Source organism: Gymnogyps californianus, chromosome 14, assembly GCF_018139145.2.
Source record: "Gymnogyps californianus isolate 813 chromosome 14, ASM1813914v2, whole genome shotgun sequence".
NCBI classification, from domain to species: Eukaryota; Metazoa; Chordata; class Aves; order Accipitriformes; family Cathartidae; genus Gymnogyps; species Gymnogyps californianus.
Window position 1 is genome coordinate 11,571,638 of NC_059484.1, and position 22,220 is coordinate 11,593,857.

General features: G+C 65.3%; 3 protein-coding genes across 3 annotated transcripts; all 3 read left to right on the plus strand.

The window, feature by feature from the left end:
- Positions 1 to 1,210: 1,210 nt before the first annotated feature.
- On the plus strand, positions 1,211 to 8,497 carry RGS14 (regulator of G protein signaling 14). Its single transcript, XM_050905378.1, has 15 exons — positions 1,211 to 1,257; positions 2,969 to 2,990; positions 4,229 to 4,383; positions 4,491 to 4,583; positions 5,170 to 5,313; positions 5,469 to 5,618; positions 5,808 to 5,928; positions 6,017 to 6,141; positions 6,219 to 6,422; positions 6,528 to 6,604; positions 6,777 to 6,903; positions 7,246 to 7,327; positions 7,513 to 7,571; positions 7,787 to 7,901; positions 8,210 to 8,497. The coding sequence occupies exons 1-15, from the start codon at positions 1,213 to 1,215 to the stop codon at positions 8,443 to 8,445; spliced, it is 1,755 nt and encodes a 584-aa protein (XP_050761335.1). The 5' UTR covers positions 1,211 to 1,212; the 3' UTR covers positions 8,446 to 8,497.
- A 3,088-nt stretch (positions 8,498 to 11,585) lies between these two features.
- SLC34A1 (solute carrier family 34 member 1) lies at positions 11,586 to 15,976 on the plus strand. The gene is made up of 13 exons (XM_050905299.1): positions 11,586 to 11,610; positions 11,661 to 11,810; positions 11,966 to 12,148; positions 12,607 to 12,735; positions 12,810 to 12,953; positions 13,061 to 13,172; positions 13,260 to 13,455; positions 13,805 to 13,900; positions 14,016 to 14,115; positions 14,354 to 14,521; positions 14,909 to 15,025; positions 15,192 to 15,316; positions 15,422 to 15,976. Exons 1-13 carry the CDS (start codon positions 11,586 to 11,588, stop codon positions 15,974 to 15,976), a joined length of 2,100 nt encoding a protein of 699 aa, XP_050761256.1.
- Positions 15,977 to 16,942: 966 nt separating this feature from the next.
- Positions 16,943 to 17,971, plus strand: LOC127021938 (alpha-2C adrenergic receptor-like). The gene has a single exon (XM_050905300.1). It carries the CDS (start codon positions 16,943 to 16,945, stop codon positions 17,969 to 17,971), a length of 1,029 nt encoding a protein of 342 aa, XP_050761257.1.
- The last annotated feature ends 4,249 nt before the right edge of the window (positions 17,972 to 22,220 follow it).

A 22,220-nucleotide genomic window follows, 5' to 3' on the forward strand; every position in this document is an offset into this window, starting at 1 on the left:
AGCACGGTCGCCCCCCGCCCCACTGCTGCTCTGTGCTGCGGTGGGGGGCAGAGGGGAAGCAGTGGGGGCCACCCTCTGCTACCCCCTGCCCAGAGACCCTGCCAGGGCTGCGGCTGCTAATGCCGCACTGCTTTTGTGCATGTTCATGGTGGGAACACTTCATTTTTCTCTGCATAGATCTGCACCCAACTTAATGTTAGGGTTCTGCTTTTGATAGGTTAATCACCCACCTTACGTCCCAGTTATTAGCATTTCCATGAGTGGGTTGCCATGGTGCTCTGCGGTTTATCCTGTAACTGTTAGTTACTTATATTTCCTAACAAATATCCTAAAATATCCTCGACTGGTTTGTGGTTGCTGATCAACATGGAACCCCGACCTTAGGAGATGGGCAAAACTGCTTAGGCATCAGTTTGGTGACTCCAAGCTGCACGTCCACCACTCCTCTCTGCCAGGCTGTGCCGGCATCCGCGGCACAGGCAGCTGTCCCCGAACGCCGGCCGCTAACAGCAGCAGCAGCAGCAGCAGCAGCACGGCCCTGGGGGCCACCCCCAGACCCACTGCTTGGCACGGGGCTGGGAGGCTGCTGCGTGCCCGCCCGGGTGCGACCAGGGCAAGTGGCACCAAGCTGGCGGCAGGGTGCGTTGGGCGTGTTGATGCCCCCCTGCCCCTGCACCCCCCTTCCCTGGGGTGACGTGATGCCCGGGAGGAGCCCCCTCGGGCTGCCCAGGCTGCTGGGAGTGGTGGCGATGGGACGGTGACCCCAGGGCAGCGCAGGCCGTGCTGGAGATGGGGACTGAGTGGGACGGGGATGGGGATTCAGATGGGGACAGAGATTGGGGTGGGGATGTAGATGCGGATGGGAACAGGGATGCAGATGGGGACGGGGGCACGGACGTGGATGCAGATGGAGACAGGGATGGGGACGGGGATGCGGCGGGGCCGCGGCGCCTCCTGTCCCGGAGCTGGAGCCGGTGCCCACCGGGGCGGTGCCGGGGCCGGTGGCGGCGGCGGCGCGGGGCGGGAGGGCGGCTCCGCTCCCCCCGCTGCGGTCTCGGTTCCCATGGCGACACTTCCTGTGGCAGCCGAAAGCGGTAGTGCCGGGGAGCGCCGGGCCGGGCCGGGAGAGCCGCGCCGCGCCGCGCCGCCGGCCGGGGATGCTGCGGGGCCGCGGGCCGCGCCGGTAGCGCGCTCGGCCGGGCGGTGCCAGGCATGCAGGGCAAGGCCAAGCTGCTGCTGGTCCACAACGGGCGCATGGTGAGTCCCGGCCCGGCCCGGGGCGCCGGTCTCCATCCCCCGGGGCTGCCCCGCCCGGCGGCACGGCGTAGGGCCGGGTACCGGGCAGGGAGGGCTGTTTGGGGCCGGGTACCGGGCAGGCGGCGGCTGTTTGGGGCCGGGTACCGAGCAGGCAGGGGGTGTGGGGCTGGGTACTGGGCAGGCAGGGGGGTGTGGAGTGGATAACGGGCAGGCAGAGGGATGTATGGGGCCAGATAGTGAGCAGGCAGGAGGGTGTGGGGCAGATAACGGGCAGGCAGGGGGTTGTGGGGCTGGGTACTGGGCAGGCAGAGGGATGTATGGGGCTGGGTAGCAGGCAGGCAGAGGGGTGTGGAGAGGATAACGGGCAGGCAGGGGCTGTGGGGCTGGGTAGCAGGCAGGCAGGGAGCTGTGCAGCTGGGTGCTGGGCAGGCAGAGGGGTGTGGGGGTGGGTACTGGGCAGGCAGGGCAGCATGGGGCTTGAGTATCCAAAGCAGGCAGAGATGCAGAGGGGTATTAGGGCAGACAGGAGTATATGGGGCTGGTAGCAGGTAGGCAGGGACATATGGGGCTAGGGTAATGAGCAGGCAGGGGGTTATGAAGCTGAGACAGCGATGTAAGTGGGGATGTATGGCACTGGGGTAATGGGCAAGCAGTGATGTATGGGGATGGGGTAACAGGAGTCAGCAGTGCTGGTGTGTGTGGGGCTGGGTGGCACAGGCAGGGCAGAGCTATGTGGGTGTGGGCAGCAGGGATGGATGGGGAAGAGCAAGGAGCTGGCAAGACAGGGGTATGTGGGGCTGGAGTAAGGGGCAGGCAGGGCTGGGATGTGTGGGGCTGGGGTAAGGGACATGGCAGCAGCATGTGGGGTGGGGTAGCAGGGACAGGCAGGGGTAGGATAGTGGGGCTGGGGTGTGTGGGACTGGGCTGGGGACAGGCAGAGGGTGTGCAGGGCAGGCTGGGGTGTGGGGGACTGGCTGGGTGGGGGGCACCAGCCAGCCAGGTCAAGGGCACCGCTTCAGTGTGGCCCCAAGCGGGCAATGAGAGGCAGCGCCGTGCAGGGTGTGCTTGGCTGGGCTTTGACTGCAGAGGGTCTGCCCGTCTCCCTGATTGCTGTGGGTCCTGGGGTACCACATCCCCGTGGCTGGTATCTGGGGTGTCCCAGGGGGTGCTGCAGGGCACCCTGTCCTGCTGTGTCCTGAGTTGGCAGCACCCAGTCCCTGTTTTTGGGCATCTGCCCTCCAGTAGCCACAGGCCCCAAGGAAGGAGGGAGCAGGCAGTTTGCCTGTCTAGGGCTGTGGTTGTCCTTCCTTCCCTCCCCTCCTCCCCTCCTCTTCCTGTGCCGAGGAGGCTGCTTCTCTCCTCCCCGGGCAGCGGTGGCAGGGTTACATCTGATAGCATCTGCCCTTTCCCAATTGCTGGCCTGGCCCCAGGGCAGTAGATGCATGGGAGGCAGGAGAAAAGCTGCACACCCCTTGTAACCCCCCACCCCTACTTGCTGCCCCCGGGTTGGGAGCCCCATGTCCTGCCTCTGCCGTGGGGCAGCCGTCCAGGTTGCAGCTAACACCAGAGCGGTGTTTGCCGGCAGCCCGTGTCCCTTGCTCCTGGGTTTGGACTGGGCTTGCCGTGACGCTGCCGCCTGCCCGGGTACTGCTCCACCGGGCTGGCAGACCCTGTGTGGCCCCTCTCACCTCTCTTCTCTCCACCCCCGCAGGGCCCAGCAGTGTCGGATGGAGGTAAGGCTGCTCTTTGCTCTGGGACGGGAGGCCAGCATCGTCTTCAGGGGAGGGGGAAGGCCACAGCCAGCCTGGTGCTGGCGGCAAGGAGCCAGCAGAGAGCCAGGTCCTCTGTCAGCACAGGCTGTGCCATGGGCAGGTGTATGGCCGGGCCCCCGCAGTGCCAGGCTGAGCCCTCTGCCAGGGACTTGCCATACCCGCCTCATCCCTCCTGCCCGGCCCCGGTGTGCCTGTCCCTCTCTTCTGGCTGCTCAGCTGGCACCCTTCGGTGCTGGGGGCTGAGGGGCTTCCCGGGGCAAGCAGAACCTGGGTACCAGCCAGTCCTGGGTTCCCTGAGGTAGGCTGTGTGTCTGTCCGTCTGCCTCATTGTGCATCGGATATCTCAGATGGCCCATTCACCCATCTCGGCCCCACTGCAGGATCCTTCCAGTGTGGGGTGCCAGTGGCTGATGTTCCCACCTGCACACACAGGGTGTGGGCAGGTACGCTGTGTTTTGGACAGGAGAAGAAGGGTGGGGAGCCGGGCAGAGCAGCAGCCTGCTGCCTCCTCTGCTCCCACCGGCTTTGCCAGGAGAGCCCTGCTTCCATACCCTTACCTTCTCTTATAAATGACCCTCTACTCCCAGTTGCTCACCAGCCAAACCAGTTCAAAAGCGGGGGTTGCCCCTGGGAACTTCTGTCTTTTTGATGGAGGGACTCCATTTGAATGTGTGGTCATCTTGGGTTTCCCCAAGAGAGGGTTTCCTCAGGCTTGGGAGCCGGGGATGATGCTTTCTGTGCCCTCTTCTCACTGGGTTTGTTCCTCGTCATGGATGGAGGAATGGAGAAGGTAAGTTCAGGCACCTCTACCCATCCTCCGAGCTTCCCTCCACGCCATGTGCCCACCATGTCCCCTTCCATCCGGCTTTCTCTCCCCAGCTGGGTGCCTTCCCCACACATCAGCTTTGTTCCCCTGGGAGATGAGTCACAGGTAGAGTCACGGTGACACCCCAGGGAGGGGAGGACAGCCAGTGCTGGCAGGGAGGGCTGTCACACCGGAAGGTACCAGCTGTGGCATCACAGCACTCAATTTGCCGAGGATGCCACTGTGATGCTCCTCGCATTCCCTACCTAAGGGCTCGGTGGCTCCGATTGGGATGGGGCGGATGAACTGACTGCAGATACGGAGGGCTGCTGGCAACGGGGAGTGATGCTGGGGGACACTCAGGGAGCCAGAACTGACCCTTTTTCTCTCTCAGAGTTAAATGCCTCCAGGGCCCGTGGCAGCAACCACAGTGTGAACAGCCTGCCAGGACCGCCGGTCACCTGCGGCTCCGCACAGGGGTCTGTGGTCAGCTGGGCCGAATCCTTCGAGACGCTGCTGCAGGACCGCGTGGCCGTCACCTACTTCACTGTGAGTGCCGCAGCCCAGACCTCGGTCCCCGCTCCCATCTGCCGTTGGCAACCGGCTGTCCCACAGCCGCAGTGCCAGCCAGGCCAGCAGCTCTCTCTGCCCCGCAGGAGTTCCTCAAGAAGGAGTTCAGCGCTGAAAACGTCTACTTCTGGCAGGCATGCGAGCGCTTCCAGCAGATCCCAGCCAGCGACACGCAGCAGGTACCAGCCTCTGCTCAGCCGCGGTGCGGCTGAGCCTGGGTCACGCAGCTGCTGGGAGGGACATGGGCAGAGGTGGAGGTGGCTGTCATGCCTGCATGTCCCAGGGTCCCTGCAGACCCCTGTTCTGGGAGGCTGAGTAGGCTGGGGGCTCTTGCGGGTGGAATAAGGATATGGATGTGATGTGCATCTGAAAAGCCACAGCTGGGACTGCCTACCCCACGGAGCAGGGCATGCTTCTCCAGCCCAGGGCGGCCAGAGGGTGGAGAGTGCTGCTGGGAGGACAAAAGTGACCAAGGGCAGAGAGCTAGACTGGGGATCATGGGGACAGAGCCACGCGGCTGCGGGGGACGGTTCCTACCTTGGGCTGTATCTCCGTGGAGAGACCAGTGTGTTGTGCCCAGAGCTTGGCATTGGGTGGGGGCAGCTGGCTCCCATGCTCATCCTGAAGCCCAGGTACTGAGCTGGTCCCAGGGGGGACTTGGCGCCTCAGGGCTCAGGTGGCTCCATGGGGTGAGCCAGGGGCTCCCCGCAGGGTAGCAGCGAGGAGAGGGCTCCTGATCTCGGCCTGACCCCCCTGCTTCCCCAGCTGGCCCAGGAGGCACGGCGGATCTACGATGAGTTCCTCTCCAGCCACTCGGTCAGTCCCGTGAACATCGACAAGCAGGCCTGGATTGGGGAGGACATGCTGGCCACCCCCTCCCCAGACATGTTTCGCATCCAGCAGCTGCAGGTACGAGCAGCACCCGTGCTTCACCCCACCCACAGGATCGGGGCTGCGGGACCACCCCGTGCATCACCCAGCATCGCTGCTGTCGCCATGGGGCAGTGGCTGGAGCAAGCTGTGGGTGGGCAGGAGTCTTAAGCACACGCATCCTCCCTTTGCAGATCTTTAACCTGATGAAGTTTGACAGCTACACACGCTTCGTGAAATCCCCACTCTACCAGGCCTGCCTGCGGGCAGAGAGCCAGGGGCAGCCCCTGCCCGACCTGCGGCCCCACTCCCGCAGCAGCAGCCCCCCACCTGACCTCAGCAAGGTGAGCGGGGTGGGAAGAGGGGCACGGGGACATGTCCCTTTGCCTGAGAAAACGGTGCTGGGTCCTTTCCCTGCTGCTCAGAGCAAACACAGCCCCGGGCTGAGGACAGAGAAGTGGTCAGGGGACCGGGGAAAGAGAAGGGGCAGCCTCGGATGTGCCCATGCTGAGATGCTTCTCCGTTCACCCCAGAAGTCGAAGCTGAAGCTGGGCAAGTCCCTGCCGCTGGGTGTGGAGACGGCGGGCAGTAGTGCCAACCGCAGCCCCCGCCGGTCCTTCAGGAAGGGAGAGCGGCGGGAGCCCTCCTGGGCAGGTAGGTGCTGTGCCGAGTGGGGCAGAGGGGCTGTGTCACTCCCGAAGGGTGCCCACGGTCCCCACCACGATCCCTCTGTCTGTCCTAGAGGGGGGAGAAGGCGGTGGGAGCGCCATGCTGTGGCGGGAGTCCCAGGGCTCGCTCAACTCCTCGGCCAGCCTGGACCTGGGCTTCCTGTCCTCGGCCAGCACAGCTGCCAGCCCCTGGACGGAGGTGAGTTGTAGCCACGCTGGCCCCATAGCATCACACTGCTACCAGCCTGGGCTCATCCCGCCGCATCCCTCCTGCAGGGCCATCGGAAGAGCCTGGGGGGCAGCGAGGCAGAGCTGCCGGCCAAGCCCATGAAGTACTGCTGTGTGTACCTGCCTGACGGCACGGCCTCGCTGGCCTCCATCCGGCCTGGCCACTCCATCCGCGACATGCTGGCGGGGATATGCGAGAAGCGCGGCTTCAGCCTCCCCGACATCAAGGTCTACCTGGTGGGGAACGAGCAGGTAGGGTGGGCAGGGGGTAGAGGGGGCTCCTGCCAGCCGGATCGTCCCCAGGCTGGGACCACGTGCCACTCTGCTTGGTCTCTCCTGATGGTTTGGCTCTTGCAGAAAGCGCTGGTGCTGGACCAGGAGTGCTCTGTGTTGGCAGACCAGGAGGTGAAGCTGGAGAACAGGATAAGCTTTGAGTGAGTGGGAGCTTCAGGGCTAATGCTGTTGCCCATGTGTGTCAGGTCCACATCACACGTGGCCACCCACAGTGCCCCACACCCAATCCCCCAGGCAGTCCTGAACGCTCTGTCCCTGCCTGTCCTGCCTGTCCCTGCTTGCCTGCAGACAGCCTCTTCTCCCCCTCTGCAGCCTGGAAATCTCATCCCTCAATAAGACCATCCGCATCACGGCAAAGTCAACCAAGCGCATCCGGGAAGCACTGCAGCCTGTGCTGGGGAAGTACGGCATGAGCATGGAGCTGGCGCTGCTGCGGCGGGTGAGGGCTCGCACCTTGGTGGGCACGGCCCCAGCCTCCTGCAGACGGGATGCTGGGGGGGGGGACCCTGGGTTTGGGGCTCGGGCCAGGGGCTGCTGGCAGTGACCAGGTGGTGGGGAGCAGCGGTCCATGCCGGGGGCAGCCTGCGAGCTTGTGGAGAGTCACCGGTGTTTGAGATGGGCCGTGGCACCCTGCCGTGGACCAGGAGGGACCAGTGTGTGTGCTCTGCGCTGTGCAGCCCGTGACCCGGCAGGGTCTGGCCGGGGAGCTCACAGGTCATCAGCCTGGCTGCCTTTGCCGTGCCGCAGCAAGCGTGACACCAGCTGGCTCTTCTTGTTGCAGCAAGGTGAGCCGGCTGCCCTGGACCTGGAGAAGCTGGTCAGCACGGTGGCTTCTCAGAAACTTGTCCTGGAAACGCTGGCAGGTAAAGTGTCCTCCCCCCGCAAGCCGTGTCCCCCTCGCAAACTATGTCCCCCGCAGAGCGCCCACAGGGCCAGGGTGCTTTCTGCTGGCCATGGCTCCTGCTCCCTGGGATGGGCTCCATCCTGTCACCAGCCGGGCCAGGACTGGGGTGCTGGCACGGGGCACTAAGCTTCACTTACCTTGCAGACATGCGAGTGTCAGAGAGCGCCGAGGCTGCAGCTGCCCCCTCCCCGCTCCGGAGCGAGGTGAGCTTAAGATCCCACCGCTCCGTCAGAGATGCCCCCACGGCTGCCACCATGGTCCGTGGGGAAGGTGTGCCCTGCTGTGACCCCGGCACATGCCGCGGAGCTGGGCAGCGGGTGCCAAGGCAGGAGCCAGGCTGTGGGAGGGTGATGGGGACGTGGGCTGGGGGAGTGCTGCCTCCTTGCCCGGTCACTGAGGCCTGGGCTGCTCATCGCAGGAGGGAAGCCCAACAGGAGCAGAGCCCGACATGCTGTGGGAGATGCCCTCCTCCTTTTCCCGGCCCCGGTCTTCAGCTGCCACGAACCTGAACCGCCGTACATACGACCTGGAAGGTGAGACCTGGCGTGTCTGAAATCTGAGGGGCTGCGGCAAAACACGGGGTGAGGGACACAGGGTTCCCAGTCTGCTGGGGGTGGGTGCAGAGTCCCGTGAAGCTGGGGATAGACTATGGGGGACTTGGGGTCTCCCAGTGTGCTGGGGATGGGTGCAGGGTCCCCTAGGTGCTGGCATGGAGCAGGGAGAAGGTGCAGGTGCTGTGCCTGGGATGTGTTCAGGGTCACATCAGGTGGAGAGAGCAGCCGAGGTGTTAGGACAGGAGCCCAAGTGCCGGGCTCAGGTGCATGACCTGCATTTCCCCCAGGGCTGGTGGAGCTGCTGAACCGTGCCCAGAGCTGCCGGGCCAACGACCAGCGTGGGCTGCTCTCTAAGGAGGACCTGGTCCTGCCTGACTTCCTCCAGCTCCCTGGGCAGGATGACAGCACCTGCGAGGGGTCGGATCAGCCCCACGCCCCTCACCCAGGCTCCAAGGGAAACGGCCACCCTCAGCCCGCAGAGCCCACACCGGCTCAGCCTCCAGTTGACCACGAGCTCCGATGAGTCCTGCTGCACGTCCGCACCCGGCGCGTGGTACCCCCGGGCCATGCCCGGGTTCAACACGGGGCCCGACTGGCCCCTGCCCTGCACCGCCGACACTGCCCGGACCGCAGATTCGTCCACGTCCTGTCCCAAACTGTCGTGTCGTGTCGCTGTGAGTGGTTGAGCAGCTGCCATGCCCCTCAGTGGGGTCGCATTCTGGTGCACGTCAAGGGAGTCCTGTACATAGTTTGAACCCCCGTTGCAAAGCACTTTGCAACGTCCCACGCATGCCTGGCACTGTCCTGCCCAGTGCCTCTGCCTGCTCTGCCTGCGGTAGAGCTGCCTGCCCAGCAAATCCTGCCTGTGCTGGGCTGACATAGCCCTGCCAACTGTTTGGGTGGGGAAAGCACCCTTCCAACTGAAGGGTGTGCAGGATAGAGAGGGTGGGTGGGGTGGCAAGGCAGTCTCCAGCCCCAAACCCCGGTGCTGTGGGCAGGCAGGGTCAGGAGAACGCATGTCTGGAGCTGAGGGCCGGATCCGGTCCCTGACCCTGCAGGAACAGGGCTTCCCCCGTTGTTGATGCGCGGGTCTACCCTTCCTGGGGAGGGTGAGCATGGCCCTGCTGGCCTGTGCCCCAGGCAGGTTGTTACTGTCTGCGTTGCATGAGCGTGGCTGGGCCTGATCCTGCCACGATAGCACTGCCGTTGTGGAGCAGGGCACCTGGTTCCTGCCCCAAGCAGACAGAGGCAGAGCCAGCAGGTCATGCCAAAGAAGCCTTCCTCCTCCCAGCAGGGAGACCCTGCGTGGGCAGCTGCGACCCGCAGGAGCAGATCCCCGTAGGTCCCCTGCCCCAGCCCGGCTGGGGCTGCAGGTGCTTGGCCCTCAGGGACAGGCCTGCCTGGTGCCAGTGGAATGCACCCCTGGGTGCTGAGCATCTCAGCCTGGTGTGCGGGTACCCAGCACATGCCCAGCCTGGCATCCCTGCCAGCAGCTGGACTGGGCTGTAACCTGGAACTCGGCTCTGCCGGACCCGGCTGTGCCCTGTGAGTCCCCATCGCTGGCAGCCCCATGTCCCCAGAGGTCCCAGATCCAGTCTGTGATGGAGACGGCCCCCTGGCAGCAGCCAGGAGATCCCTCCACTGTCTGTGTGTGCTGGGGCCCTTCCTGGCTATGCCCTGGGGTCACCACTCTATCACCACTGCCTGGCCAGAGGCAGAGGGGTGGCCCAGGGCAGCCCCAGGGCTCGCCCAGGGACTGGGGGCATGGCCACCCAGCCCCACGCTGCCGTGGCCGGCTGCGGCCCCACGGCCCTGGTCAGAGCCCCCCTGTGTCTCCGTGGTGCTGCTCAGTCCCGTCTGTGGTGTGAAACCGGGGGAAATAAAGAGCATTGCCTGGATGCGCATCCCTCTCCTTCCTCTGCCGCCGGGGCCGGATGGTGCTTTTCCTGGCAGTGATGTCCCCCTAGCCCCGCCATACCCAACGGAACCCCCCCGGGGCCAGGGCAGGGCTGGAGCCAGCCCTCGGCTCCCGTGCCACCCTGCCCAGCAGCAAGGGGCAGCGCCAGGAGCTTGTTTTCCCGGCACTGCTGATGGTGTAGGGGAAGCTGTGGGGCCGGCACAGCCAAGGACTTCAGCCCCGACCCTGTCAATGAGTGACAGCTGGAGCTGCCAGGGCCTCACTGGGTTAATGATTGTGGGGGCAGCTGGCCAAGAGCCCCTGGGCATGGGGCAACTGCGGACACTGGCCTCCTGCCTGCCGCAGCCTGGCACAGGACTCTGTGGGTGCCACTGGCTGCACCCCCTGGCCAGAAGGGTCCCCAGGCCCTGCAGAGGCAGGACATGTCCCCTGCTGTGGCACCTCCTGGGCATTCACCTCCATCGGTTTGTGACTTGGCGGAGGCTCAGTGATGCTCCAGCAGTGGCAGAAATGTCCCCAGGCTGTCCCTGAGCACCCTGGGGTACCCGAGGGATCTCCCCTTGCTCCGCCCAGACAATCGCAGCTGGCTTGTCCATGGTGATGGGTCCTGGGAGTGCCCGATCCCGGAGGAATGGGGATGTGGCAGCCGCGCCGCCCCTCCGTGCCCACTCCTCACAAGCACCAGGGCTGGAGGGGCCTTTGGCCCCTGGCTCTCCCCTGGGCAGACATGGATGCGAGCTGGCCGGGCACCTTGCAGGTGGATGGAAACTTGGCTGGAGGTGCGTAAACAGTGGGTAATGATAAACGGCATCGAGGAGGTGGTGACGGCAATGCTGGTGTTGCTCCACTCCTGCCCACCCCGGCATCGCACGTGCTGGGAAGATGTGGGCTCTGTCCCGTGCAGCCCTCGCAGTGCTGCCGGCTGCTCTGCGCTGAGCCGCTGGCAGGGGCTGAGCTGGGTCGCGTGCCACTGTCATCACCAGCGACAGGACACAGGGACCGCACTGGTGCTGACGTAACCCACCGCCAATGCCCTGGTGGCGAGGACGGTGCGTGCCCTGGGCAGAGCCAGGTCCCTCACAGCTGATGCTCAGATGGCTCCGAGGATGGTGGATGTGTGCATGGCCTCGCCTCCAGTTTGAGACCCCAGCAGCACCAGCACTGAGCCCTTCTTCTCCTGCTCCTCCTCCTCTTGTGCAGGGGATGAAGCACCCGGCACCAAATGATGGAGAGCTGAGGCTGCTCCGGCATCACCCCTCAGGCACTGGGCTCCAGCACTGCCCCAGCTTTGCTCCCCACTGCATGAGCTGCCGCTCACCCAGGAGCGATGCTGAGCCTCGGGCAGGAAAGGTGGGGTGTGCCGGTGGTGCAGTACCCTGGGGGCGCATGCCCCATCCCGCCCCAGGGCCACGGCTGACGCGGGATGCCGTGGGGTTACCCATTAACTGCAGGAATTTCTGGGGAGGAGGTGAGCAGCGAGTGGAGGCGAGGGGCAACGCGGGGCTCCTTAGACTTTGCTCTTGGTGTGCGTATAAAGGGCCGCGGTGCCCCGCAGGCCACTTCACTGGAGGGACGCGTGGATGTGGCATGGGGACATGGTGCTGCCCTGAGTGCCCGGCCAGCCCCAGGTGAGCAGGGCCCTGGGCAGGAGGGGTCCCCTCCCCGTGTTCCCTGCCTGCCCTTGCGGGAGCTCACTAGGGTGGCATGGCAGCAGCCAGTGGCCCAGGGGACCATCGCATGATGGGATGGTGCTCCTTAGTGGTGCCAGCACCACAGGGATTCAGGGGGCCGGTGGTGGTCAGCACGGCGCAGCCATGGCTCCACTGTGGTGACACACAGCCACCTCTGCTCAGCTTCAGCAGGAGCGATGCTGCCCTACCGGAGGGAGAGCCCAGCCCTGCCCCGCTGCCCAGTGCGGGGAGGAAGGGTGGTGCACGGGCCCCAGTTCGCCTACTGCCCCAGCCCCCAAGGTAGGTGCCCCCAGCCCTCCTCCTCTTCCTCTTCCTCACCCCTCTGGGCTCAGCTCTGCTTCTGGCCAGACCCTGGCCCAGGCGGTGCCCGGCTCTCCTCTGCAGGGGGGTCCCCGCAAGGACAGGGCTGTAAAGCGGGTGCCCCCTCTCCCCAGCTCTGCACCGGCTGCCGGGCACCCACACCTGCCCCTTCACCGTCGGCGCGGTGCCTTGCCCTGACCATGGCTTCCCCTGCCCTGGCTCCCCAGGGCGCCTGGGCGAGGGCAGGGAGCGGTACGAGCTGGACACGCTGCCCTGGCAGGGGCCCCGGCTGGGCTTGGATGAGCTGCAGAAGCCAGGTGAGACCCCCGGGCAGTGGGCACACAGCACCCAGGTTGGGGAGCACCCCAGAGACCTGCCAGAGGCACCCAGGGGGGCCTCGGGGTGCCAGGACTGTGAGGTGCCAGGAGAGCACCAGCTTTGTCCCTGGGACTGGCAGCAGTTCCTCCCTGCTGCCCGCTGTGTCAGTCCTCGTGCTGGCACCCCAGCCGAACCCCCAGCGTGGCGGGCTGCCTGCCGGTGGGGGAGACCCTCAGCTCCCCGGGGTGCTGCGGGCAGAGGCGAGGGGAACGGGGGCAGTCGGCACAAGGCGCTCCAGGGTGGGAGGAGATGGAGGGGACCCAGGAAGTGGTGGCATGGCTGGGGACACGAACCCCATCCCACCAGGGACACGGGAGGATGGCATAGGGCTGCGGGAGCCCGGGGAGCCGGGCCCATGCCGCGGCCAGTGTTTAACACTCTCTCTTGTCTTGCGCAGAGCTGGGGTGCTGGGCCAGGGTCCAGTCCATCTGTGTCTCCCTTCTCAAGGTGCCCCTGATGTTCGGGTTCCTGTACCTCTTCGTGTGCTCCCTGGACGTGCTCAGCTCTGCCTTCCAGCTGGCCGGAGGTAGGGTAGCAGGGGCACCTGGCAGCTGGTGGCACCCACCGTGCCAGCACCCTGCCACTCACGCTCTCTTGCAGGCAAGGTGGCCGGGGACATCTTCAAGGACAATGCCATCCTCTCCAACCCAGTGGCCGGGCTGGTAGTGGGCATCCTGGTGACCGTACTGGTGCAGAGCTCCTCCACCTCCACCTCCATCATCGTCAGCATGGTCTCCTCGGGGCGTGAGTGCGCCCGCGGGGCTCCCGGGGACCTGAGGCTGGGCGATGGTGGCCGGATGGGGTCACCCTGAGCTGGGCCATGTGGGGCTAGCGGGTCTCTCTGTCCCTAGTGCTGGAGGTGCGCTCTGCCATCCCCATCATCATGGGCTCCAACATCGGCACCTCCGTCACCAACACCATTGTGGCCCTCATGCAGGCTGGCGACCGCAGTGAGTTCAAACGGTGAGAGCTGGTCGGGGCAGAGGGGACTTGGGTGGCTGGGGGCTGCTCCCCGGGGGCCACCCTATGCCGACGGGCTCCTCCACACAGGGCCTTCGCCGGCGCCACGGTGCACGACTGCTTCAACTGGCTGTCGGTGCTGGTCCTGCTGCCACTGGAGGTGGTGAGCGGGTACCTGCACCATGTCACCCACCTGGTTGTGGCCACCTTCAACATACGCAGCGGGAAGGATGCCCCTGACCTGCTGAAGATCATCACGGAGCCCTTCACCAAGCTCATCATCCAGGTCTCCTCAGCTGTGGTGTCCCCCAGGGTGGTATCCCCAGGCTGATGGTGGTCCCCCAGTATTGGTGTCCCCCATGCTGGTGGTGATGTCCCCAGCACTGGTATCCCTTTGACAGTGGTCACGCCCAAGTGTCTCTAGGCTGGCAGTGGTGTTCCCAGGCTGGTGGTGGTCCCCCAGCATTGCTGTCCCAGTGCTGGTGGCGATGTCCCCAGCACTGGTGTCCCTTTGATGGTGGTTGTATCCAAGTGTCCCCAGGCTGGCAGTCGTGTCTCCATCCCAGTGAAGATGTCCCCAAGCTGTGGGTGCTGTCAGCCCCCAAGGGCCCTCTCCAACATATGTGTTGCTACAGCTGGACAAGTCGGTGATCACGGGCATCGCAACAGGGGATGAAAGCCTGCGCAACCACAGCCTCATCCGTGTCTGGTGTGGCCCCACACACCCACAGGTGAGGGGTCTGTGACCCTGCTGGGGCCACCAAACAATCCCACGGAGGGTGGATGGTGGGCAGGGGCTGGCCGAGGATGCTGTGGAGCCGGCTGCAGCCCACCCTCTCCCTGCAGACGGCCACTGTGGGGCTTGGGCCCTCCCCGAACTGCACGGCCCCTGGCCACTGCAGCACTAAGGGCATCGAGAGCCTCCACAACGTCACCAGGCAGAAGTGTGAGTGGGTGCGGGGGGCTTGGCCAGGGCTGGGGGGCATGGGGCTGGCGAGGTGCAGGTGGGGCTGGGGGGCTCTATGTGGGATGGAGAGGTGCTGGGCATGGGGCTGGAGTCATGATGTGAGGCAGGGCTGGGAGCTGTTGGGATGGGGTCCAGGTGTGGGGCTGTCTTGGAGGGGCAGGTTTGTGAGCGGGGCCGTGCTGGCCCCAGAGCCTCACTCAGCTGTGCTGTGGGGCAGGCGAGCACCTCTTCGCTGACACGCCGCTGCCTGACCTGGCCGTGGGGCTGGTGCTGCTGGCCGGGTCCCTCGTCGTGCTCTGCACCTGCCTCATCCTCCTGGTCAAACTCCTCAACTCCCTGCTCAAGGGGCAGGTGGCCAAAGCCATCCAGAAGGTCATCAACACTGGTGAGTGGGACAGGGACCGCCGTGGAGTGAGTGGGATGGGACCCTGCCTACCCCACGGCCACCCATCCCCATCCCCATCTGCCATCCTCAGACCCATCCCTGGCTGCCTCTAACCCTCATCCCTGCCTGACCGCCATGCCCCCTGTCTGACCCTGATCCCCACTCTGCTTATGGCTGTCATGGCCTCCTGGTGTCCACATCCTCTTTCCCCAGCCATCCTGGCCACCAGGCTGGCCCCATACCCACAGCCTGACCCCATACCCACAGCCTAGCCCCACAGCCCCCTCCCCAGCAGCATGTAGGAGCTCTGGGCTCCTCCTTGTTGATGTGTCCATGCCCATGTCCATGCTTGTGTCCATGCCTGTGCCCATGGCCATGTCATGGCAGACCTCCCACACCCGCTCAGCTGGCTCACCGGGTACTTCGCCATGGTGGTGGGTGCTGGGATGACCTTCGTGGTGCAGAGCAGCTCTGTCTTCACCTCAGCCATCACACCCCTGATCGGTGAGTCCTGGCCATGCCTGGTCCCCTGCCATGTCCTGGTCCCCCCCACAATGGCCCATGGGTGCTAGGGCACTGGGAGGGGCAGGAGGAGCCGTGCCTCCTTGGGAAAGCATGGGGACGGTGCTGGCGAGGAGCGATGGGATGGGATGGGGTGCCTCTCCTGCAGGCCTGGGGGTGATCAGCATCGAGCGCGCCTACCCGCTAACCCTGGGCTCCAACATTGGCACCACCACCACTGCCATCCTGGCTGCCCTGGCCAGCCCAGGGGACAAGCTTGCCAGCTCCTTCCAGGTATGGGCAGCCCAGGGCCATGGCTGGGCTGGTGGGGGGCACCAGGCAAGGCAGGGGCTGGGGGAAGGCCGTGTACCCAGCCTGACAAGAATGCCATCCATGCAGATCGCCCTCTGCCACTTCTTCTTCAACATCTCCGGCATCCTGCTGTGGTACCCACTGCCCTTCACCCGCCTGCCCATCCGCATGGCCAAGGCGCTGGGCGAGCGCACGGCCAAGTACCGCTGGTTTGCCGTGCTGTACCTCATCGTCTGCTTCCTCCTGCTGCCCTCCCTCATCTTCGGCATCTCTATGGCAGGCTGGCGGGCACTGGTGGGGGTGGGCGCACCCTTCCTCGGCCTCCTTTTCTTTGTGGGGCTGGTGAACGTGCTGCAGGCACGCAGCCCTGGCCGTCTGCCCAAATGGTTGCAGACCTGGGAATTCCTCCCTGCTTGGATGCACTCGCTGCAGCCCCTCGACCAGCTCATCACCCGGGCCACGCTCTGCTGCACCGACCGCTGCCGCAGCCCCGAGGGCTGGGAGGAGCGCGAGGGCCCTCGCCGTGACAAGGCCAGGCTGGGGCTGGACAACCCCGCACTTTCCTACCCCGAGGAGGTGCCCGGCCCCACCATCCGGGTGGGCTCCCCTCGCCCGCCCCTGCACAGTGCCACCCGACTCTAGCCAGCACCAGACACCCGGGCCACTGCTCCTGTGGCTGCCCAGTTTCTGCTGTCTCTGCTCAGCTGGTGTCTAATAAATACCGAGCGCCTGCGCCCCTGGTGTGTGTCTCTTCACAGAGGCTCCTGCCTCTGCAAACCCTGCCAGAGCCGCAGGTGCCAGATGCCCACCATCTGCCCCTGTGTCCATACACCACCACTGCACAGCCCGGCCCCGTACAGGTGCCCAGTGCTGGGGATGCACCAAACACACGGCTGGTGCCGTGGGGGCACACGCTGCCGATGCCACAGCTAAATCCTGCACCTGCAGTTTGCAGCCAGCCTGTACCGACGTGCCGCAGGCAGTGTCTTCTTCAACTCGCCACATCTCCAGAGGGCTGAGCTGGCAGGGTGTGCCGTGTGCCACGGCAGTGTGTCGGTGAGCTGGGCACAGCACAGGGCAGCTGGCGAGGTGCTGCAGTGCTGCTGGGCTGGGGCTCAGCGGGTTGTCGACTTGGCACGGTCAGGCAGTGTCCCCAGCCTGCTGGGTACCCAACGCCCATGGCAGGAGCCCACCCGCCACGGTGACCCTGGCAGGAGCCCTTTAAGTGTTGGCAACAACTGTTTCTCCCACTGCCCACAGATGCTTGGGCTCCTGCCAGTGATAGCGGCCTGTCCCTCCCTCCCTCCTTCCCGCCCGCCCTCCTCCCAGGCTGGGACCAGCGGAGCCAGCAGTGCTGCCGTGGGAGCCGCTCCGGGGCTCCCGGCACTGCCACCGCCCCGCGTGCCTGGCCAGGCGGCCACCAGGCTAGGACGACCTCCGCCTTGCCGCCAGACTGGGTCAGTACGGAAGCAGTGGCGGCCGGGACACCCCCCCGAGGACTCAGCGATGCCGGGGCTGTGCCACGAGATGCGACAGGGCCGGTGAGCAGGGCGTGCGTGGCGGGGGGCAGCCCCATGGGGTTTCTTCTGCCTGAGAGGCCAGGCCAGCATGGAGCCAGCCAGCGCCCTCTCCAACGCCTCTGGTAACAGCAGCGGTGCTGGCAGCGCCCCACACTCGCCCGCAGCCACGGGACTCATCCTGCTGGCTGCCCTGGCCATCCTGCTGGCCACGCTAGTGGGCAACGCACTGGTGGTGGTGGCCGTTTCCACCAGTCGGGCCCTGCGGGCCCCGCAGAACCTCTTCCTGGTGTCCCTGGCCTCGGCAGACATCCTGGTGGCCGTCCTCGTCCTGCCCTTCTCGCTGGCCAACGAGGTGATGGGCTACTGGTATTTCGGCGGCCTGTGGTGCAGCCTGTACCTGGCGCTGGACGTGCTGCTCTGCACCGCGTCCATCGGGCACCTCTGTGCCATCAGCCTCGACCGCTACTGGGCTGTCACAAGGGCAGCCCGGCTCAACCTGCGCCGTAGCCCCGGGCGGGTGAAGGCGATGATCGGGGCGGTCTGGGCGGCGGCAGCCCTGGTGGCACTGCCACCGCTCCTGCGGGCCCGGCCGGGGGGCCGGGAGTGCCAGCTGAGCCAGGAGACCTGGTATGTGCTGGCCTCCTGCGCCGCCTCCTTCTTTGCCCCCTGCCTTGTCATGGTCACCGTCTACTGCCGCATCTACCACCTGACCGCCCGGCGGACAGCAGCCGTCCTCGCTGCCCACTCCCCACGCCCCACCAGTGCCAGCAAGAAGGGGCCAGGGGTCAGGATGCCGGGCTGGCGGCGCCGGAGCCAGCACCAGAGCGTGTCGCTGTGCCGGCGGCGGCTGGTGCAGGCGCAGGAGCGGCGCTTCACCGTCGTGCTGGCCGTGGTGATGGGGGCCTTCGTGCTGTGCTGGTTCCCCTTCTTCTTCACCTACAGCCTGGGGGCTGTCTGTGGGGAGGGCTGCCGCGTCTCCAAGCCCCTCTTCAGTTTCTTCTTCTGGATCGGCTACTGCAACAGCAGCCTCAACCCCCTCATCTACACCCTCTTCAACCGGGACTTCCGTGCAGCCTTCCGCCGGCTCCTCACTGTCCCCCGCTGGCACCACACCTAGGGCCCTGCTGGGACACCAGGGATGCGGCCCCCAGCCCCACTCACCGCTGGCAGCGCCCAGCCCCACCGTAGACCCTGGACTGCAGCGCTGGTGTGCATCTCGAGGTGCTCTTGGAAAGGCGGCGTTGAATAAAATGAGGCCAAAGCCTGTGCCAGGGGCTGGTGTCTGCCTCCTGGGAGCCCAGCAAGCGGCACCCATCGCCGGCACCCATTGTCACCCGGCTCACCCCACCTGTCCCCCTTGCAGTGTGGGTGACCCGCTGGTGGTGACAACTCGCCGTGGCAGCTCTGGCGAGCGCCAGTCCTCCCTGCTGCCAGGCGAACCCCAGCTCCTCTGCATGCCCGTGACCCCCAGCATCCTCTTGCGCAGGGGATGGACCCCACAGCTGCTGCGGGGGGGATGAAACACCCCACATGGCAGCGTCACCGGCACCAGGCTGAGCTGGCCGTGCCACCACAGCAGCCCAGTCCGAGTCCTGTGCCTCTCTGCTGGGGCTGTCCCCTCCGGCTGCCCATCAGCATGTAGCTGTGCCACGCCATGGGGGCTCTGTGGGGGCACAGACGTACCCCACGGTGGGGTATGAGGGGTGCAGGGCTGGGGTGGGACACCCCACATCCTGCTCAAGGGCTTCACCAGGATCTTGCTGCAGGAGGGAAAGGAGGAATGACATGCCAGTGCTGGAAAGGCCATCCTCCCTTGGGAGAGTGTGGGAGATGGGACCACATGGGAACAGGCTCTGGCACAGCCTGAGGTGCGAGGGGCCACGAGGGCAACCGTGGGGCAAAGACCCAGGGGCAACCACATCCCCCCCGGGGGGCAGCAGCTGCCCCGCACCTGCCCTGCCCAGCTCCCTGCCCCACTCCGCACAGACACCCAGGGGTCAGGGGCCGCTCCGCTTCTCCAGCTTTGCCGCTCAAAATAGAAAATCTCAAAACATCGGACTTTCACTCAGCTAAAAACAGCCACTGGTGCCTGGGAGCTGGAGCCCAAGGAACGCTGGCCCCTGCCAGCCCCCACCAGCCCCTGCCGGGGTGGGTGCAGCTCGGCCGTGGGATCGGGGGGGCTGGAAGGAATGGGGGTACTCACAGTGGCGAGGAACCCCGGGCCATCCCCTGCGCCTGCTGGCCCCGTGCATGGAGGCTCGTGGCATGGGCTTTGGGGCCGGCAGAGGCTCCCAGTGGAATCATGCCGGGAGGGGGGCCCAGTGCTGACCCCGCAGAGGCAGCCAGCCCTGGCGGTTGGAGCCGCACTGGCACTGTCTGCGGAAGGAGCTGCCCTATCGCTGCTGCCTGGTTTCCCCTCCCGCGGCCGCCTTTTGCCTTTTCACAATTAAACAGCACTTTGCTTCTAAAAATACCCAGGGAGATGAGGGTGCCTGATGGGGACTTGGCCAGGCCAGCTCGGTCGGGGAGAGGAGCTCTCCCCAAGGGGCACCAGCCCCGTGGGCAGCACCCCGGGGCCCTCTGGTGCCCTGGCTTATACGCCCTGCCCTCACCCTTGCCTGGCCCTGCCCTCACCCGTGCCCAGCACCGCAGGGGCTGACCAGGGGACCAAGCATCATCCCTCCTCCTGGGCATGAGTGCACGGCTCCAGGATGCTGCCGGGCAGGAGGGGCTGGGGACCAGCCGGAGTGAGCGCATGCAGGGACCCCCCTGCTTGGGCAAGGAGACACCACCACAGCCAGTCTGTGTTGGCATCAGGGCAACATCCAAGCCACCGAACGGAGCTTCAGGCTGATGTCCAAAACATCAGATCCCAAGTGCTGGACGGGGTCTGGGAGTACCTGGTCCCCCCCTTTGCCTCAGGCACTACTGGGGTGCTGGGGCACTCCGAGGAGAGCTCCCCCACTGAGCATCTCCCACTGCATTGCCATCCAGCACATCGCCCTGTCCACAGCAGACAGGTCAAGCAGGTCGCTCCGTATCTCCGCAGCAGCCATTTTCATTCCAAGTTTGTACAAAGTCTGTTTTATCTGCTACAGCGTGACCCTTATTCCTGCCCCGCTCACAAGCTGCCATGACCCCAGTACTGCCGGGAAAGCGGCTCCCCTCGAAGTGCTGATTACTCCTGCCCAACTGCAGCACCTCCGCTCGTCCGCCTGGAATTGCATCCTGCATTTTCAGGCTGTTTCTCCAATTTCTCAAGATTATTTTGAATTACTCCCCTGATAGGCTTGGGTTTGGAGCTGTCTGCCTCTCCAGCCACATCTCCTCCGCAGAGCTAAAAAGCAGAGTCCTGGTTCCACCACCTGGGCTGCCTTCCAGCTCTGTTGGGGACACCAGGACCCCTCTGGACACTCGTGCTGCTCCGGCAGCACCCCATGGCCGATGACTCTTGCCAGTGGTGGGAACAGTGCTGCAAAATGCCAGCTGGGAGGAGACAGAAAGTAGCAACCTAAGGGATAAGCGTGCAAATGCATGGAAACAAAGTCATCACATTTGAAGCTCAAAATAAGCATGTGCCACCTTTAAGAGGAAAGCAGCTCTAAAAGAAGAAAGCTCCCAGTGTGAGCTCATCCCTCATGGCAGAGTGACACGGGAGATCACCTCCGAGGTACAGCAGGGCAAAGCACCCTCCTCCTTGTTATTGCTGCAGGTTCATAACCAGAAGATGCGACACCTGATCTCCAGCAGATGCTGAAGGGTGCGGCGGACCAGTCAGTACCGATTGCACCAGCAATGAGTGCTTGGAATAATTTGTGTTATTATCAGCCTTGCTACAGCCCGAGGACATGAACCCCTTCTCTCCTGCTTGCTAGCACGATTGGCCGAGCACTGCTCAGAGGCCCAGGCTGGTCCCCACCAGCAGGTTGCCATTGACAGAGGCCGGTGGAGGGACCTGCCCATCACCACGTGCTCCTCCATGCCCTGGCCACCACCAGCCTCGCACCTGGGGCAGCCCCACTGCCACCAGCCGCTGCACACAAGGCAGGAAGGAGGCATCACCCGTGGGCTGGAGCGAGAGATGGGAGCCATTGGAAAGCAGAGGTGATGTCCACACCCGAAAGCCAGAAGGAGCAGAAAACAGGGCAGGCACAACTTGCTAACGGGTAAGAGGGTTAATGAGCGGTTTTATACCCAGGAGAAGCAGGGAGCTGGGCAGGTCATCTGCAGGGCTGATAGACCACGAAGGGGTGCTTGAGTAAGACAGAGCTCTGCAGAGAAATCAATGACTTATTTGCTGGGGAGCAGGCGGGGAGAGGTTCCCACACCACAGCTTGCCTTCAGGCAGGGTAAGGCTGCTAAGTGAAGTACCAGTAAAAAAAAAGGGCTTTTAGAGCAAGTCATCAGAGGGAAGCAGCCTGCAGGAGCAGCAGCATTCACTCAAGAGCCCAAGAGGAGCTCAAGTATGGGAATGGCACACGAGCAGCCCCCGGGGTCAGCCCCAGCAGCACGAGGCTGGCAGCACCGCACCCCCCACCACCAAGAGCACCGGGGTATGAAGAAACCCCAGACCTCCGCGGCAGCAGTGACCGGGAAGACCGGGCACAGCACCGGAGCTTGCGTCACCTGCCCCACGGCACAGGGATTGACCAACACCGGACACACGGGTGCTTGGAAGAGTTTATTGAGGCCATTGCAAGCACAGGGCCAGGGTACAAAGAGGGGGAACGCTCCCCTAAGCACGTAACCGCTTTCAACAGGAGCCCAGGACACCGCAGAGCAGCCCCCGGCCCTCCCTCGCCCCCACAGCACCGAGACCACGCACAGACGACCGGGACACCCCCACGCTGCTGGGGAGCCCCGGCACAAGCGCCTCCTTATAAACAGCCGCTCGGCCCCACCCCCTACGGAACGCCCCTATCACGACCCACTCTGCAGCGAAGTGGCAGCTCTCTGCCCAATCAGATGCCGCAAGAGGCGGGTCTCTTCATGTGGTGGGCGCCGTTGACGCTCTCCCAATCCGTTCCCGGAGCGGCGGCTGCGCATTCTGAGTGACACCTCGCCCTCCAATGAGCACCCGTCCCCTCTTCCCGGCAGGGCTTCGCCAATGGCCGCCGAATGACGCGCGCTTCTCTCTCCCCGCCCTCCCCCCCACACCCCGCCCGCCGCGGGGCCAACGAGAGGGCAGCGGCGCGGCGGAGGGGGCGAGGCTTCCTGGGGAGTTGGGCCAATGGGAGCGCGGCGCGGGAGGAGCGTGGGCAGGCATTGGCGGGCTGGGCGCGGCGGCGGCGGCGGCGGCGGGGTGCGGGCCGAGCGGAGGGGAGCGGCGCGGAGCCGGGCGGGAGGCGGCGGCGCCGCCCGGGCCC